Raw genomic sequence first — 18,009 nt, 5'->3', positions numbered from 1 at the left:
ATATTACCTGTGAGTGGGCCTTAAATGCTGCCTTTACCAACACCTCAGTGAAGCCACCAGCCCGAATCTTGTTACGGAAAAGACTCACTACAGCCTTCTTACGATTGGTGGTGTGCAGTATGAGAAGAACAAAAATGTCAATCACTTTGTGGTCACCTGGCTGTTTTACCCCATCAATCACCTGACAAAAAAAGGATGCTCATGGGGTTTTATGTTCATTGAACAATGAAGAATTCAAAATCTTGGTACAGTGATGGAGAATGCATAGACTGGTTGCCTTGGTTAATTCCATGGAAAACCTATGGAAATAATCTGTCTTCAATTTTTCTTTTTCTTTGTTACTTCCATGGAAAACCTAAATAGAAATACATCTGGTGAATGCAAATTTTCCAATTCTTTGCAAACTCAAAAGGATGGAAATTACATGGAAATAGACATATACATCTGGTGAATGCAAATGCAAACCAATGCAAACGTACACTAACATTAAAGCAAACAGTCAAAAGGGAGGCAGAAATGCAAACAAATAAAATCAAAATGCAAATGAACCAAACCAAAGAAACGCTTACATAACTAAAAGGCATATGTATGAATGTTAAACATTTCAGGGTCTATACTTATGACAGATGGAAGATTTTCTAAGCCTATCACCACTAGTAATGGGGAATGTTAAACATTTCAGGGTCTATACTTATGACAGATGGAAGATTTTCTACGCCTATCACCACTAATAATGGGGAATGTTAAACATTTCAGGGTCTATACTTGTGACCGATGGAAGATTTGCTAAGCCTATCACCACCAGTAAAATTCACTGTATCTTTCTGTATCTATTAAAACATTGTCACCTTTATCCAAGCTTCTGCTACATTTTTCTGGAAGTGTATTCCTGATTTGATGGCATCCAAGGTTAGCAGCTCTGAGCCTCTGGCACTCTCTATCTCAGACTCTGATCCCCTGTCATCAACACAACATGTTTTGTAAAACTGTCCTTTCTATAGTCAACGTAACAGGAAAATAAGAACATAAAAATTTTTTTTTTCTTTAGTAGGATCTGTGTATCAAATCAATAAATATATGATAGTAAGATCTATGTATGAAGGAACGTATGACTTTTAACACAGAACTTATAATCGCACCTATCATAGTTGCAAAAAAAAAAGAGTGCATTTTATCCTGATAATAACTTAATATCTATAGATACCTCTTGCCTCCATTGGCTGTAAATGGTGTGGAAGTGATCTTGGGGTTGAAACTGGAGTTGAAGTCAAGATTGGTACGAATTTCTTTCACAATCTGAAAATATCACAAAGAGATGTTTCTCACCAAATTCAGTCAAAATTTAATCAGACGTTCATGACAGATGGAAAGATGCCATAACCTGGACACCCATGGTATGATACAAGCTCACCAGTGCTTCAGACAAGCTGAATTAAAAATTTAAATCCTCTTATCAAAGAATGTCCTAGTCTAAATTGGGACATAATCCTGACATCCATGCAGAACAAGATGGATTTTAAAGAATCAGCTCTATTTCACCCATTGGGCCTTGCCCATCCTGCTCCAGAGGGTTGAAATCCACCTCTTACACAGAAATTATTCCCCTTCATTCAAGGATGCTTTAGACAAAATTGGTACAGAATCCAAGCATTCCTAGAGAGGAAGAGTTTTGAAGGGTTTGCTCTATTTCCCATATTGGAATATTCCACTACTGCCCCCAGACCAATCTTTAACACAAAATTTATTTGTTTTACCCAGGGATGCATCAGAAGAAATTGGGCCAAATTAAAAAAGAACAAAATTGAATTGATTCCCTTTCCTCTAGACATGCTTCAGACAATATTGGGCCAAATTCCTAGCATTCCTACAGGAAATGGATTACTAAGAATTTGCCATATTTCCCCATTGGTCCCTGCCATTCCAGCCCCAGGAAGCCAAGACCCATCTTCTATATAAAATTGATTCTACTTCCAAAAATGTTTCAAATGAAATTTGGACATAATCCAGGCATTTCTACAGAAGAAGGACTTCATAGAACTTGCTCTACCTGATATTTTATGTTTTGGCCCTGCCCTTCTCCTTTTAGGAGCCAAGACCCAATATGCTTCACACCATATTGGGACAGAATCCCAGCATTCCTGAAAAGCAAGGATGTTACAAAATTTCCTCAGTTACCTCTATTGGGCCCTGCCCTTCCCATCCCAGATGGAAAGATGCCAGAACCTGGACACCCATGGTATGATACAAGCTCACCAGTGCTTCGGACCAGCTGAATTAAAGTTTTAAATCCTCTCATAAAAGAATGTCCTTGGGCATAATCCTGCCCTATTTCCCTATTTGCCCTTCCCATCCCAGGGGGCTGAAACCCACTGTTTACATAGAATTGATTCCACTTCACCACATGGTGCTTTGGATTGAATCAGACATTCCTTCAGAAGGATTTAAAGCATTTGCTCTATTTCCTAAATTTGGTCCCACTCCTCTCAACCCAGTAGACTGAGGCTACCAATAATACAAAGCCGGTTTCTCTTCACCAAAGGATGCTTTAGACCAAATTCGGGATTCCTACAAAAGAAGAAGGATTTTAAAGTAGTACTTTTATATCCCCTATTTGGCCCCCGGCACGGCAGCATAAGGGCATACATTTGCCCGGTCCTCAAAAAGTTGACGGACAGATGGATGGCACATGCCATAAGTTCGCTCATTTGGCCCAGTATTTTAGCTAATCAGATTTCCATGTCATCAGTGATGTATTTGAAAGCAAACTGAGTACAAAAAATATTCATTAAATAAACTACAGTATTTTGATTACTTTCAAATCACTGAGTCTTTTACATGCAAATATAGGATACGTGCTCGTCATGCAGAATCACTTGATTCTAAAAATAAGAAGCGTTCCATGTCATCTTAAGGAAATATCTTGGCAATCAAATTGCATCAAACACACATAGATATGTTTTATGTAATTTATATCACATTCAGAAAGAATGGGTTATCAAGTATGTTTAAATTCCATATCACTGTGATATCTAACAGACATTTTAACTAATCATTCATAATACTGAACTCTAACTTTCATATACAATTATTTATAAAAACAAAACATGTTTAGATGATGAGAGATGTTTATATGTGTTTATATTCACAGTAAAAGTGATATTAACATTCTGAAAACAACCCAGAGCACTTTACTGATGACGTCATTGTAATTGAGAGAGACAGGTTAAGATCGAGGTTCAGGCAGTCAGGAAAACATCTGATCCAGAAAACTTAAGCCGAGTACGAAGGTATTTAAATTATTAAGGGTCTATTATATGTATCTATATACCTCAACAGTGTCCTGATTGTTGACCGACTCAAAAAGGAACTTGATAACGACTGGTAAATCTTCCATCTTTACTGATGCCAACGTCAGCAGCAGTGATCCTCTCACCTGTAACATCAGAAGACTTTGTTTAGCTGTAATTACACTATGTTTATCTTGTTCTTTATACATTTTCCCTTTCTTTTCACTTCTTTCTTCTTATTTTCTCTCAATCACATGTTGCATTGATGAGTATATCAATTACATGTTAGAATCAGTAAACAAGACATCTCTGAGGGACTTTGTCATCATACATATAAACATACAATTTTTATAGATTTTATATAAGTTGGATCTTTTCTCATCTTCTTTCGTTTTCAGCAAATTTGAGAATGATCCATCCAGAATTCTCATATATATACATAACCTAGTTCTATGGACACTGCATAATTAAGGGCAATAGCATGAGATTTGAGAATGATTCATCCAGTACTTCTCAAACAAGAGGCCATAGGACCTTCATGCATTTTTATGCATTTTATCCAATTTTATAAAAAATGACATTTTTATTGCTATGATTGTCATAAAAGTTGTTAACAAAGAAAGATAACTCTAACAAGTTATGCTGATGCTCCTCAATAAAATACAGTAACCTTCTGAGATCCAGGGGTCCTTAATCTACAACTTCTATAAAATACCATAATGTTCCTCCATCTATCAAGAGCATTTGAATCTGAAAATATACTTATCTCTAACAAAATATCTAAAGTATCAGGTTTAAACAGATAACTTACCTCAGATAACAGGTCTGGAGTGTCTAGTTAGAACAGATAACTTACCTCAGATAACAGGTCTGGAGTAAGGGTCAGGTTAGACAAAGCATCCAGTACAGGAACAGTCAATTGGTTATTCTGCAGCAGAAGTTCCCTATATAAGATGAAAACAATATCAAAGAAATCAAGATTTCAGTTTACTGTGCATTAATCCATTTTTTTGTGAAAATGCCTCAGTTCAGAGAAGACTAAATAATATCATTTATAGTGAATTGGAGTATATAAAGCACTCTTAGAAATCCGTTGACTCAGGATAGTCATATCAAATTGGGAGAGATTGACGTAATTAATATAGAAGAAGAATGAGTTTCAAGAATTTTCCCTATTTCTCCTAATGGACCCTGCTTCTCTCATTCCACTGGCTTGAAACTCACCATTTATATACAAGACTGACCCCTTTCATCTAAGAATGTTTTGGACCAAATATTGACAAAATCCAAAAATCCAATGAGTCCTACAGAAGCATTGCAGAAGCAGAAGGATTTTAAGAATTTGATAAATTCATTTGCGGCCTTGCCCCTCAGGACCAAAGAGGGACAGAACCACTATTTATACAGAATTGATTTCCCTTCCCCTAAGGATGCTTCTGACCAAATTTAGTAAAAATCTACTCAGTTGTTAATGACAAGTAGCGATTTGTAGGAAAAGTTGATTGACAGACGGAGTGGTGGATGGACAAAAGATGCGGTTGTGTTCCACTATTGGGTCTGATAAACTTATAACTCAATAGCATTTCAGACAAGCATAATACAGTTCTAATAAAAGTACCCTTGGCCTTCTGGTTATGAAGAAGAAGTTTGAAAACAAGTGTTGACAACTGGGGTATAGAGTGATGCATAAGCTCACACTGAACTGATTTTTTAACAATTGAGCATGTTTGGGTTGTTCTTAGGTAATGTCAAAGAACAACTTGCAGGAGCTGGCCCAAACTTTGAACTCTTACTGAAACATCTCTCCTTGAATTATCTGCTGGTTCCATACCAAATAATTACCATGTATGCTCTGGGTGTTAGGCTTGGGCAGATTTACCTTAGGGCTTTAGCTATTTCTCCATGCTCAGAATCTTCCACAACTTCAGGAAGGCAGGTGATTATTTCCCTTTGTATATCAAGGGACACGATGCCAATCATTTCCAACATCTTATCTGTCACCTCCTGTATAAAATATGGCAAAACAATAGGATTTTACTCAGATATTTGGTGTGTACAACATAATGAAAGAACTTCATTACTCAAATTCAGTCTTTCATTCTAAATTATTGCAAATTACAAAACAAAAAGGAAAAGGAAAGAAAGGGGAAAAAAGGAAAAAAAATCATGTTGTGAATAATATGGATATTACTTGTTCCTTTGAAATTTGTTGAAGAAAACAAATGTAAAAACATAATAACATGATATTAAGAAAAAAATTTATCAACCTTGCCATGGACGATGTTATCCAGCCACCTAAATTGACACATCAGCAGGCGAGGTATGTTCACTTTCTCTCCATGATCAAATATAGAACTAAAATAAGAAAAAAAAATCAATTTTTTATCCATGTATACAAGAGGCCTATGAGCTTGAACAGCCATTTGACCTCTCTTTTGATTATAAATCATGGTTTTAAGTAATAACTTCCATAAGGGTTTTTGCAACAAGAGTTCCTTTGGCCTCAACACTCCTCTCACTAAAAAACTTACATACAATAGTCGTTGCTGTAGCAACAATTATGACATTATGAAAAGAGTTCAGAACTAAGTAGCTATTCCTTATAGCATGCTACTAGTTAAATATCAGCAACCTGAGCCTTTCAGTTATCAAAAGCTAACTGAAGATTTTTAAACATCATTTATTTCAACAACCTTTGTAATTCTTCATTAGAGCATGAAGCAGAACCAACATTAGTACCAGAGGACTTTTGGATATTCAGAAGTCATTCAAGTTTTAACACATTTACTCCTGCAAGTGGACACGGTCAATCATTTGGACATCAAACTTCCCCTTCATCCCAGTACATTACAGGTCATTTATCATTACCTTGGACTTTTCAGTTAACGAAAAGAATTCAATTGAAGAGAAAAAAGTTATAGGCAGATGGATGGATACTGAGCCACAACATAAGCTTACTTTTCCTCCCAGCAAGTGAGCTAATGTTTTATGTTTTGTTTTTGTTTTTAAACAAGGCCCTATTTCCATATGCTCACCCTTATCCTAGTATCTACAGGATAATACACAGTACTTCAACACTCTATAACTAAAAGTCATCCGAGTACTTACTGATCTTCGTCTTCCATGAACTCTGCAAGCTTCTCCAGTAAAGCATTCATCAACTTTGGCTACAAGACAATGAGAGATCGTCAAGGTATCCACCATTTTATAAACTTTATTGGTTCTATGTATGATGGAAATTTTTTCTCTTTTTTTCTGCATAATTGTTTGTTGTATTGACAGAGATATTAATCTTTTAAAGGGAAATCAACAAACAAAATGTAAGAATGATCATCCCAGTACTTTTTGGAAAATAATAAAAAATTTGATTTGTCAAATTCAAAGATGCCGACCCATTAATTGTTGAATTTTAACACATTAGTAAAAGATGTGATTGCCTTCACCAACCTATACTGCAGAAATATAATATAAATCATGATCACTCTCTGCCACTGTTGTTCTGAAAAATAGGACTTGCTGACTTTGACCTTATTACCTTGCCTTTCTGTCAGTTAACTGGTTTATAAGTGTAGTACATCAATGTATAGTGATTGTGTACTGTACCTGTGTACTGTACCTGTGTAATGTACCTGTGTAATGACTGTGTACTGTACCTGTGTAATGACTGTGTACCTGTGTAATGACTGTGTACTGTACCTGTGTAATGACTGTGTACTGTACCTGTGTAATGACTGTATACTGTACCTGTGTAATGACTGTGTACTGTACCTGTGTAATGACTGTGTACTGTACCTGTGTATTGTACCTGTGTAATGACTGTGTACTGTACCTGCGTATTGTACCTGTGTAATGACTGTGTACTGTACCTGTGTAATGACTGTGTACTGTACCTGTGTAATGACTGTATACTGTACCTGTGTAATGACAGTGTACTGTACTTGTGTACTGTACCTGTGTAATGACTGTGTACTGTACCTGTGTAATGACTGTGTACTGTCCCTGTGTAATGACTGTGTACTGTACTTGTGTAATGACTGTGTACTGTATCTGTGTAATGACTTTGAAGTGTACCTATAATATGCCCATGTGTTATGACTTATTGTCCTGTAGTATGACAGCTGTTTACTATACCTGCAGTATGTCCACACCCAACATAAGACGTATAACACAGTCCTGTCCTCCGTTCCGTGCCCTGATATAATCAAAATCAAGTGATAAATTTCAACTCTTTCCATTTTTGTTTCACTTACAATTCAAATTGTTCAAACATATGTGAGATTGTATATATGCCTAAATATTGATACTTGATAGTGATGTGGCATCGCAATAATCACTCCACATGGTCTCTCTTAATGACTTTATAATACATATTGTATGTGTACTGTTGCAATATTAATAGTTGCCTAAAGGTTAATCAACAGGTTCAACATGAATAAAGCTTTACAAGTACACAAAAAATGTATACTTGACACATAGTTTCAGCTCGTCATTCAGAACAGACCTGTAATTTCAGACATCAGATCCTAACGTCCTTATCTGTCTGTTGGTCAGCCATTATGGATATACCTAAAGTAAATCCTAAATCCAAGCAATTTTTTCCAAATTATTTTTTATCACCAATATTTAAATTCTGCTATTCCTCTTTTTAAAATTATATTTCTTTTACTTTATTAAATTTAATTTTACAAGATATTTGTGTTATTTTATCCTAAATAAGAGATTCCAAGATGGCCACCTGTCAGTCATGTTGTTTTTCAGATAAGTTCATAAATGGGATAATGCACAACTAGACTCCAACAAACTATTTCATTGTTATGATAAATATGGTGCTGCTTGGTGTAAATTTCTATAACAAGAATATCAATTAAATTGACAAGTGCTTCCCAAAAACAACTACATTGAACACAAAATTTTAACAAAGGGCATTGATTTTTAGGACACAACTCTCTAGCCCCTGGGAGCCTAGATCAAAATTGATTCCCCTTCACCTTAGGAAGCTTCAGACCAAATTCAATCAAAAACTGAAAATATTAAGAATCCAGACATTCCTACAGTTGAAGAATGATTTATGAGAACTGGTTCTTAATGTTTCTCCTATTGCACCCCATTCTTTTGCCCTGGCAGGCCAAGACCAACTGTTTAATACAAAATTGATTTCCCTTAACTCAAGGATAGTTCAGACCAAAATCATGACTGAATGTCCAGGTATTCTTAGAGAAGAAGATCTTGCTCTTTTTTTCATTTGGAGCACTTTCTCCAAGGATGCTTCTGACCAAATTTGGTCAAATCCAGTCAGTCATCCATGACTAACAGCGATTTGTAGAAATAATTGATGAATAAACTAGTGGATTGACTGAGAGACTGATGGACAATGTACACTGTGCCATAGCATAAGCTTACCTGCCATTTGTGTAGGTAAGATTATCAGAATCTTTCAGCCATTTGTAAGTGAGATAGGGGAATACAATCCAAGGGGAAAGATGATTAAAATAGAAAACATGATACCATTATTTAATAACAAAAGTTTAAGGAGACCAGTGTTGATTGTTCATACTCTGACTTACAGATCACAGTCTGATGTTGAACTGGTTGGGAGAAGGCTGTAGTGAAATCTGAAAAAAAAAGAAAAAACAAACAACATCAAACACAAAGTTCCAAAGGCTAAGAAAAACATAAGGGTTTGAAAATTGGAATTGAGAACATGAATAAATGATTAAGTTTATGAAGTAACCATATCTAGATATGGTTGTAGTAGTTTAAGGGTTTTAATTAACTCACCTTGTCTGGTCTTCAATGAACTCAAGGAAACCTTCAACAAACTCATCCACAACCTGTTCAGACAAAAATTATTTTCTAATTATTTTGTTATCCAAACAGTAAGGGTGTAAAACACATCTGAACGTCTATTTGGAAGGTTGTATTGAAATGGGGAAATGATATTCAAGAAGTGGCCCAAAGGGCCTGAATCACTCACCTAGACATTTCAACTTTCACAGTTAATATTTCTATTCATGATTATAATTAGTTTTTCTCGAAACATCTTCATGGAAGCAGGAAAAGAATGGTTTTAAAACCTTATCTCTTTTTCCCATATTAAGCCAAATCCTCTGTCCCAAAGGGAGACAAATCTTAGCTTTATACAAAATTGAGTATTCTACAAGGATACCCAAGGATATATAAACAAAGATGTTGAGGATTCATGAGATATCTCAAAACCAGTACACACGCTCCTCTTTACAGAGAATTACAAAGAGATATCTCAAAACCAGTACACACACACCTCTTTACAAAGAGTTACATTGGGAGAAGTGTGAAAAGAAGATGTGAAGATGGATTGCAGATGAAGGGAGAACAGGTCATCACCCAATGGAAAACCTTTCTAACATTGTAAAATATCTATCCTTTACAGGGCTCTAATTTTATGATTTTCACAATTGTAGATAACATATTTACAGTACCTGTATCAACAGAATTTGTGCTCTTTTCTGTACCAATTCACTGAGCAGTTAAAGTGAGGTAATGACAATAAGATTGTACAAATTTAATCAGAAACTGCATATGCAACTATGAATATAAGATTTTCACTAAGCTATAGAGAAAGGAATTTGTTAAATAATATGAAAACATATAGCCTGCTTTTTAATACTTCATACTTAGCCCAAAGAAAGCAACAACCTTTACAGTACATTACCTCAGGACATTTCAGAGCCATCTGCAGGTTTCGTTGGAATATAGCTTGGTCCACATCTGCAATAAACATATTCCCTTTAATTAGTTTTTAATTTGTTTAGCTGAAATAGCTTTATCCCAATCAAAGGAAAAGGAAATATGGAGGTTTACGTCTGTTTCCCCAACAAGCCCAACCGGTCACCCATCTGACCCCAGGGACTCAGCCAAACCATATTAACATGACTATTAGTCATTTGAAAAGTTTATAGAGCTAAACTTAGGGTTATGAAATTGGCAGTTTTGTCAAAGCATCTTTGGACATTTTCATCCATGCAGGGATTTTGATTCTACAGTAAATTGGGCCCGAGTTTTCTCTAAACATGGGCAAATTTCCTTCTTTGAGTCCAGCCCTTCAGAGCCCTGCAGAGTTGTTTATCATGGTCTATGGAACCCTTGCTACAATTTTTAAAGAATTAGTTTCACAGTTATCAATAGGACATCAATGAAAAACATTTAATGGACAATGCACGAGAGACAAAGACTACTCAGTAAAGGACAATGAGCTTTGCTCTGGACAACTCAGTAAAGGACAATGAGCTTTGCTCTGGACAACTCAGTAAAGGACAATGAGCTTTGCTCTGGACAACTCAGTAAAGGACAATGAGCTTTGCTCTGGACAACTCAGTAAAGGACAATGAGCTTTGCTTTGGACAACTCAGTAAAGGACAATGAGCTTTGCTCTGGACAACTCAGTAAAGGACTATGAGCTTTGCTCTGGACAACTCAGTAAAGGACAATGAGCTTTGTCTGCACAACTCAGTAAAGGACAATGAGCTTTGCTCTGGACAACTCAGTAAAGGACAATGAGCTTTGTCTGCACAACTCAGTAAAGGACAATGAGCTTTGCTCTGGACAACTCAGTAAAGGACAATGAGCTTTGCTCTGGACAACTCAGTAAAGGACAATGAGCTTTGCTGTGGGCAACTCAGTAAAAGACAATGAGCTTTGCTCTGGACAACTCAGTAAAGGACAATGAGCTTTACCCTGGACAACTCAGTAAAGGACAATAAGCTTTGTCTGCACAACTCAGTAAAGGACAATGAGCTTTGCCCTGGACAACTCAGTAAAGGACAATGAGCTTTGTCTGCACAACTCAGTAAAGGACAATGAGCTTTGTCTGGACAACTCAGTAAAGGACAATGAGCTTTACCCTAGACAACTCAGTAAAGGACAATGAGCTTTGCCCTGGACAACTCAGTAAAGGACAATGAGCTTTGCTCTGGACAATTCAGTAAAGGACAATGACCTTTGTCTGGACAACTCAGTAAAGGACACTGAGCTTTGCTCTGGACAACTCAGTAAAGGACACTGAGCTTTGCCATGGACAACTCAGTAAAGGACAATGAGCTTTACCCTGGACAACTCAGCAATTGACAATGAGCTTTGCCCTGGACAATTCAGTAAAGGACAATGAGCTTTGCCCTGGACAACTCAGCAATGAACAATGAGCTTTGCTCTGGATACCTAAACAGCATGTTGTTATTCAGCTTCTCTTCGTTAAAATTTTTAACTTACTTAATGTGTTGAACTTTTTGCTGTTCTTTAATGTAAGTCCACATTTTCCAAGCAGCTGACAAAACACAGAGCCATTGGAAAAGTTTTCGTCTTCATTAGAAGTCTTCCTCTTCTTAGCTAATGCTCCTGGGAATGAAATACAAATGATATAAAATCACTTCACGTTCAGTTGTTGTTTCGTCTAGATTAAATGAAACTGTATTTGTAAGCAAGTCTTTTCTTCGTATATTGTAATTTTGACAAACTCAACAAAATGTAAGCCCTACTTGTTTTATGAAGGTTTAATAATTTGGTACTTAGATAAATGTAACAGCCAATCAGAAAACCAAGAGGCCATCTTATATATCTCTGTAAAGTTTTATTTAAGTATCCAGCCAGTGTGTGTTTCGAGGAGCCTTTCATACAAGTCAAAATCAAAATATAAAACAAAAATTCAAACAAGATTTACCCTTCTGTTGGTCAGTGCTGTGGTCAGATCCCTTTCTCTTGCTGGACGTTCTTGATCGGTCACCAGCCATTATCACTGGTCAAGTATTACATCCAATCTAGAAAAAGAAGTACTATAGCATAAATGCTTCTTCCCTTTTCTTTTTTACATGCCAATCCAGTAGTGATAACATTTCAGACTACCTAGACTAGATCTATCAAAATCCTAGGCTTCATCTTTCATTCAAGAATTCTTAAATAAAATTTCAAAAGAAGCAGGTGTGTTAGCAGAATAGAGAAATCAAATGAAATAGATATTGGTTGATGTACTTTGAAATTTGAAATAAATCTCTCAAGTGGCCAAGAGTGCTAGCATTATTCACATTGAAAGTGAACATGCATGGGACACTATAACGGAAATGGTTGGTATATAATCAACAAGATGCATGTGGGGGCACATCACTCATCTAGATATTTCAATTTTCACTTAAAAACATTTTTTTTCATAATTAAATGTAACATTTTCTCTAAAAGAGAAGGATTTTTTAAGGCTGAAAATAATAATGAGGCCTGCCCTTCTGCGAACCCTTGAATTGCTTTTAATTAAGTCACCTATTGGGTCCAGTCCCTATGTTGAGAAACACCATTTATACAAAGTAAATCAACATTCACCCATGGATGCTTCAGACTAAAGTTAGCCAAAATCCAATCATTCTTTAAGACGGAGTAGTATTACTGTATTTTCCCTATTGGGTCCTATTTTCCCACCTGGGACTTAAAATAGAGGGCTATAAGCAAAAATCTATATAACTCTGTAAAGTTACAGCGGGAAATTCAAGTTAACTTGCCCTGCTGTGTCTACATACCAATTTTCTACAAAAGCACAAAACTAGTGTTTTTAGAATAAAGAATATTTTAATTCCCTGCATATAACCCTACACCAGGGTATAGCCTGCAGGATGTAGAACAAGGAATTTTAGGCATTTTGTAAAATTAATTTTTAGGTAACATCAGATTGCCTGTGAGTAATACATATCAATTCTATTAATATATGATGGTATCTAGTGAGCGTATGTACATGAATCAATCAGACATTGTATTGTCAATTTTGAGCATCAAATGCGTTCACATGGATACCCCTAGTACACAGAGACATGCCAGGAAACATTATGATAGCAAAGTTATACTGGCAAATTCAAACTGAAATTTGTAATTTTTTCTGAAATAATTCAGTAATAGTGAAGCATGATAAAGGTTTGATTTAGATGAAAATCAGTAGGATAATGGTGAAGGAACAAAATAAAACACTAACTCGGTGATCTTCCATGTTGAAAAAAGGCCAAACAAACTAGTAAAAACTTAAACATCATGACCCATTGTTCAGACTGGTGCCATTTATTTATTTATCTATTTAACAGGTTTTATGTCCACTATAACAGTCTTTCGGCCTTTCAGCGGACATGAAAAGATATGAAAATGAGTAGAAGGGAAAACTAGGAAGCAATGGGGAAAAATGGGATACAGAGATGAGGTTGAGAGGGGCTGTCTACACTACCTGACCTGTTCTTATACTATAATTTAGAAGATGACCTCTTGGCCTAATTGTAGATATAATCTAACACTAAGCATGTCACAGCATGAGGACCGGTTAAGGACAGAGAGCGAGTGGAAGGGGATCCTACAGCAAGTAAATTTCAATTGTTGACAGTATTTTGAAGTCAGTCAGAATTGCTTAATGAATAATTCCTATTGTTAGTCTTACCCTAATCAGGGGCCAGTTCACGCCTGCTCTTTTTTAAAAAAAAAAAGCCACAATGGGATCTTTATCGTGCGAGTTGGACATTTTCACAAAGGCCACCATTTTAAGTCCCATCCGATAGACTGAGGGTTAGTGGTTAGTTGTTAGTCAGGTGCTAGATGTGATCTGCATTTTTGGTGTCAATACAGGTATAAATCGTCTTTCCACTTGTATCTGCCACTAAATATACCGTTTGCTTTATCAATGTCTATACTTTCTGTAAATCCACACTGCTTTCTTCATGTAGCTGTTCACTTGCCAACGTTTTCCGACTTAGTGCCATGTTCACACTAAATACATACACAAAAAAAGAAGTAAATAAGACATAGGTTATGAAGATTACATAACAACAGTGAGAAGAGTGAGCTTTGGAAACTTCACAGCTCAATGAGCAAACACAAAGGCTTTCGATAAATAAGTCTCCACTGCGATCTCTGGATTATACAATGTATGTCACGGCTCCAACAGTAAGACAGACATGACAGATCAGTTAGTAGACAGGCAGCAAAAAGTGGCTGTATCTGAAATAATATAACAACCGTGAACACCAGTTAAGCCCCCTACCACAGGAATTTAGCTCGCTTATAAAAAATATTATGTAAGCCTTAAGGTTATGTAGCTAAGCGCCAGTCCCCTCACAGGCCCGTGTTCCAGACTTGCGAATCTGGGTCTTTCGCTATAGTTGTGAATTACACTCATAAAGCATAAATTAGGTTTTGTTAGGCAATAGCATACCTGTACGGGTTCTGGCCGTGTAAAGACCTATTCCGTTGTCGTTAACTGTTGTAGCAAACAAAAACGAAACTACCCACGATGACAAAATCTGTAATAACACCTCGTAGTTACCAAACAAATCTTATCGGTTACATAGGCCTGATATAGTGTTAATTAGAAATTTGGGTGATGCTGATGACACCGCCCTGCTTTCGGAAGACATAAGCGATCTCTAATACATGCCAGTTTGTTTGTGTGGGGTTTTTTGTTCTGTACCATGAACTTAAGATGTTAAATTGGACAAAGTTTAGGAAAATTAGACGTATCTATCCAACGAACTGTGGATTTAAATGATGTGTTCATTGAATTGCATTGGTAGATCGATTTTGTTGTCTTAAAATGGTAAAGTTGTCGTTGCTTTAACTACCATGACTGCTGAAGGTAGAAAAAATTGTTCCCTGTTAAACAGGAAAATGGAAATATTCATGTAAAACTACAAAAATAAATTGTCACTTTTGATACGTACATGTATATTGCATGTTTACCAGTGTAACTGTACATGTGATTTAGTCATTCATTCCTGCGCGTCTGTTAGAAAGGGTACATTTATTGTTACTTAAAATGTGTTTAATATTAAGAAGACAGGAATAACTCTTACGAATGGTGTACTCTGAGCTGGGTTGTTTTCCTTTACAAACGGGTCGTAAGATTGCTGTTGTATAATATTGGCTTAAATTGATAATTGCTTTTTAAGATCGTGTTGTAATGAACTTGTGGAGCTGAGTGTAAACAAAACTAATTGTTAGATGAATTTTATGTATCATGTTAAACAGGAGGTAATAAGTTTAGGGTTGTAAAATGCTTGGTATATTTCTAATGAAAAATATTTTGTCTTTATATACTCAACGGGTACATGATGTTTTTATCAAAGAGATGAGAAACAGTTTTACTGAAAAAAAAAGTGTATGTTATATAAACATATTGTTGATAGATTTGAACTGAAGATTTACCTTACTAAGTCTTTGGTTACCAATGTTTAAAAAAACATATATCAACACAGTCTTACTGACTTACGGACACAAGCACGTAATTTGAGTGTTGAAACTGGTAGGTACCAATGTATACGTAAAACCCAAATGTTATCTTTGTTATGTTATAGAAGAGACGTGGAAAATGACACACTTTAAAGTTATGATCTTCGCTTTCTCAGAATCCAAACTATTACATTTTAAGTCGATATCTTCACCAGCGCTCTTCTGTATACAAGCATGGACTTGGAGTAGATTCGAATCAGTGATACAAATAAACTGAATTATTTGTAAGTAAAAATATAAAACCGTTGAGAAGATTTGGTAAATTCTTAATTTATGCTTCCTCAAAAATAATGTCACTATTAAATGTTTGAAATTACATTGTTGTTTTTTTTTTTTTATTATTATATCTTTAATGTACCCGTGTTTTCAATTAAATTTGTTAGTATGATAATCATTATATATGTATCAGTATGTGTTATAATTTCTTCGGTTGTGTTCTCCGCCATCTTGTAAATATGACTTTTATTACTTATTCACTTCTCTTGCATATTAAACAAACTATGCTGCATTTGGAAGTAGATTGACCTTGAACATGAACCTGAACCTCCGAACATGAACCGAACTACATGTGCCTGCCAGTACAAAGTCCTGAGATCTCAGATCATTTAACTCAGCCAATTTTATAAATATTAATATGAAACTAGAACATATGTGTATTATGACCACATTAATAGCATATCCTTCTTTTATTTTGAATATATTTAAAGATACAGTTTGAAGGCACTTCACTGTGACCCGTGCTGTCTGAATACGCCACAGTTAGATACGGCATAGGAATGTTTGCACGTGGTAGGAAATTATTATACTTACAAAATAACTCTATTTTTACCGGTTTATATATTTCATACCTTCTGATTAATTTTCATTGAAAAGTAAAGTGTACTTTGCTAGAAAATCGATTTTACATGAGTGAAACTATCTGGAATCACATTACACCAAAATATGCCATCGGTGTTTCTAAACGCTAAAGCAACATATAAGACTTTTAAGCTAACGGCTGGTTTACTACGGTTGTATATGCCTTATACATGTAATGAAAAAAATCTTTTTTAAAAGTGTGCGTTTCGTTTTATTTGGAAATCGATAAAAAAAAGGTATGAAGACAAACAAGTATACAGAAACCTCTGAAACAGAAACGGAAATTTTAAAAAAAATGCCAAAAGGATATAAAATATGAATGATTTTGTTCAAATTATGTTTAAGCATATGGCAACATTTTTACTATAATCTTTTTATCAAGTCAAGCACGGATTTGAAATATATCTATATTTTAATCAGTGAGTGAAGTCATTGTATCAATCATTAAGAAAGAAGAAAGAAGAAAAAACAGTCCAGAAAATGAAGAAAAAATGGAGAAAAAAAAAGAGAGAGAGAAAAAAAAAAAAAAAACTTGTATTTCAGGCATCTTACAGATAATAACTTCGTCTAAAAATAGAATGTTTACTCAGTTGTACTTTGTAACTAGGCAAATGATAAGCACAGACAATTCACGGAAATGGAAACATTAATTAAACCGGATTGTGACAGTTCTACTTTCATTTTGAAATTATGGCTGTTCAGGACTTTTTATGTATATATATAATTCAAAACACAATTTTAAAATAAGGCCTCGGATACAGCTGCACAACTTTGAAGCAAAGCTTAGAAGCAAATTTCGATAATGTCAATTTTTTTATTCATTAAGCAGTAGGGTCTTAATCATTCGCCACCAAACAATGTACGGTCCGTGACTACATCTAGAGGCACTGATCATAGAGTGAAACGAAGGGGAGAAAATCATGGAGATTAAATGAATGTGAACAGGTTCCATAAACAAAGGAAATAGTGTTTTTCTAAGTGAAACAAATACATCATCATATTCATAATATCAAATTGTACATGGAATCATCCAAGTTCGGATACATTTAAGTCATTTTAACAACCCCATATTTCGGAGCTATACAAAGCATATGTAAACCGGAAGCTAACACACGTGTTAACTCGAGCAACATCTAGGCCGCCACCGATAGGTCCGAAAATTATAAATGTTTTAACCAAGGACATAGACTTTGATTTATGTCTGTATGATACAACTTTTGATAGTTGTTAATTGACCTTAATTGGTTTCTAACACTAACATGATTTCTCAGTGTATTCAGAAATCTAATGTTATATTCGCGTCGAAGTAACATTGAAATCAGGACAATGTAGTCGATAAATGGGGTCCTCGTATAGATAATATTTAGCTCCTTAAGCTGAATGACATTCTCGACAAGATGAATTTCCCGCCTGTGTAATCTCGCTCAGTCAGACGCTTAGGCTGGTTTTTGTCTGATCTGCCTGAAACTGTCCAGGCTACAAGGCCAAAGCAATAAATTATAACTTTTTTTGAAAGGAATCACAGCAAAATATAATTGCAATCGATAAAATAATAATTTTTTTCTCAATTGAAACTTTATATCACGGA

At 35.4% G+C, this 18,009-nt stretch overlaps 1 protein-coding gene across 1 annotated transcript in view; it reads right to left on the bottom strand.

Annotated features, from left to right (window-relative positions):
• LOC132558457 (Fanconi anemia group D2 protein-like) overlaps positions 1-12,049 on the bottom strand; it is a 37,590-nt gene extending 25,541 nt beyond the window's left edge. Inside the window, exons 1-14 of the mRNA XM_060223033.1 lie at positions 11,980-12,049; positions 11,532-11,657; positions 9,979-10,034; positions 9,066-9,118; positions 8,852-8,899; positions 7,419-7,479; positions 6,396-6,454; positions 5,555-5,642; positions 5,167-5,291; positions 4,144-4,231; positions 3,329-3,433; positions 1,205-1,296; positions 849-957; positions 8-181 (exon numbers count right to left, since the gene is read on the bottom strand). Coding sequence (XP_060079016.1) covers positions 8-181; positions 849-957; positions 1,205-1,296; positions 3,329-3,433; positions 4,144-4,231; positions 5,167-5,291; positions 5,555-5,642; positions 6,396-6,454; positions 7,419-7,479; positions 8,852-8,899; positions 9,066-9,118; positions 9,979-10,034; positions 11,532-11,657; positions 11,980-12,049 — 1,254 coding nt within the window. The remainder of the gene's footprint in view (positions 1-7; positions 182-848; positions 958-1,204; positions 1,297-3,328; positions 3,434-4,143; positions 4,232-5,166; positions 5,292-5,554; positions 5,643-6,395; positions 6,455-7,418; positions 7,480-8,851; positions 8,900-9,065; positions 9,119-9,978; positions 10,035-11,531; positions 11,658-11,979) is intronic.
• Between the last annotated feature and the right edge of the window lie 5,960 nt (positions 12,050-18,009).

This window comes from Ylistrum balloti, unplaced genomic scaffold (genome assembly GCF_031769215.1).
Source record: "Ylistrum balloti isolate Yb309-2 unplaced genomic scaffold, AGI_CSIRO_Ybal_v1 Utg370790, whole genome shotgun sequence".
Taxonomy (NCBI): Eukaryota; Metazoa; Mollusca; class Bivalvia; order Pectinida; family Pectinidae; genus Ylistrum; species Ylistrum balloti.
This window is presented reverse-complemented; position numbering and strand designations above follow the sequence as displayed.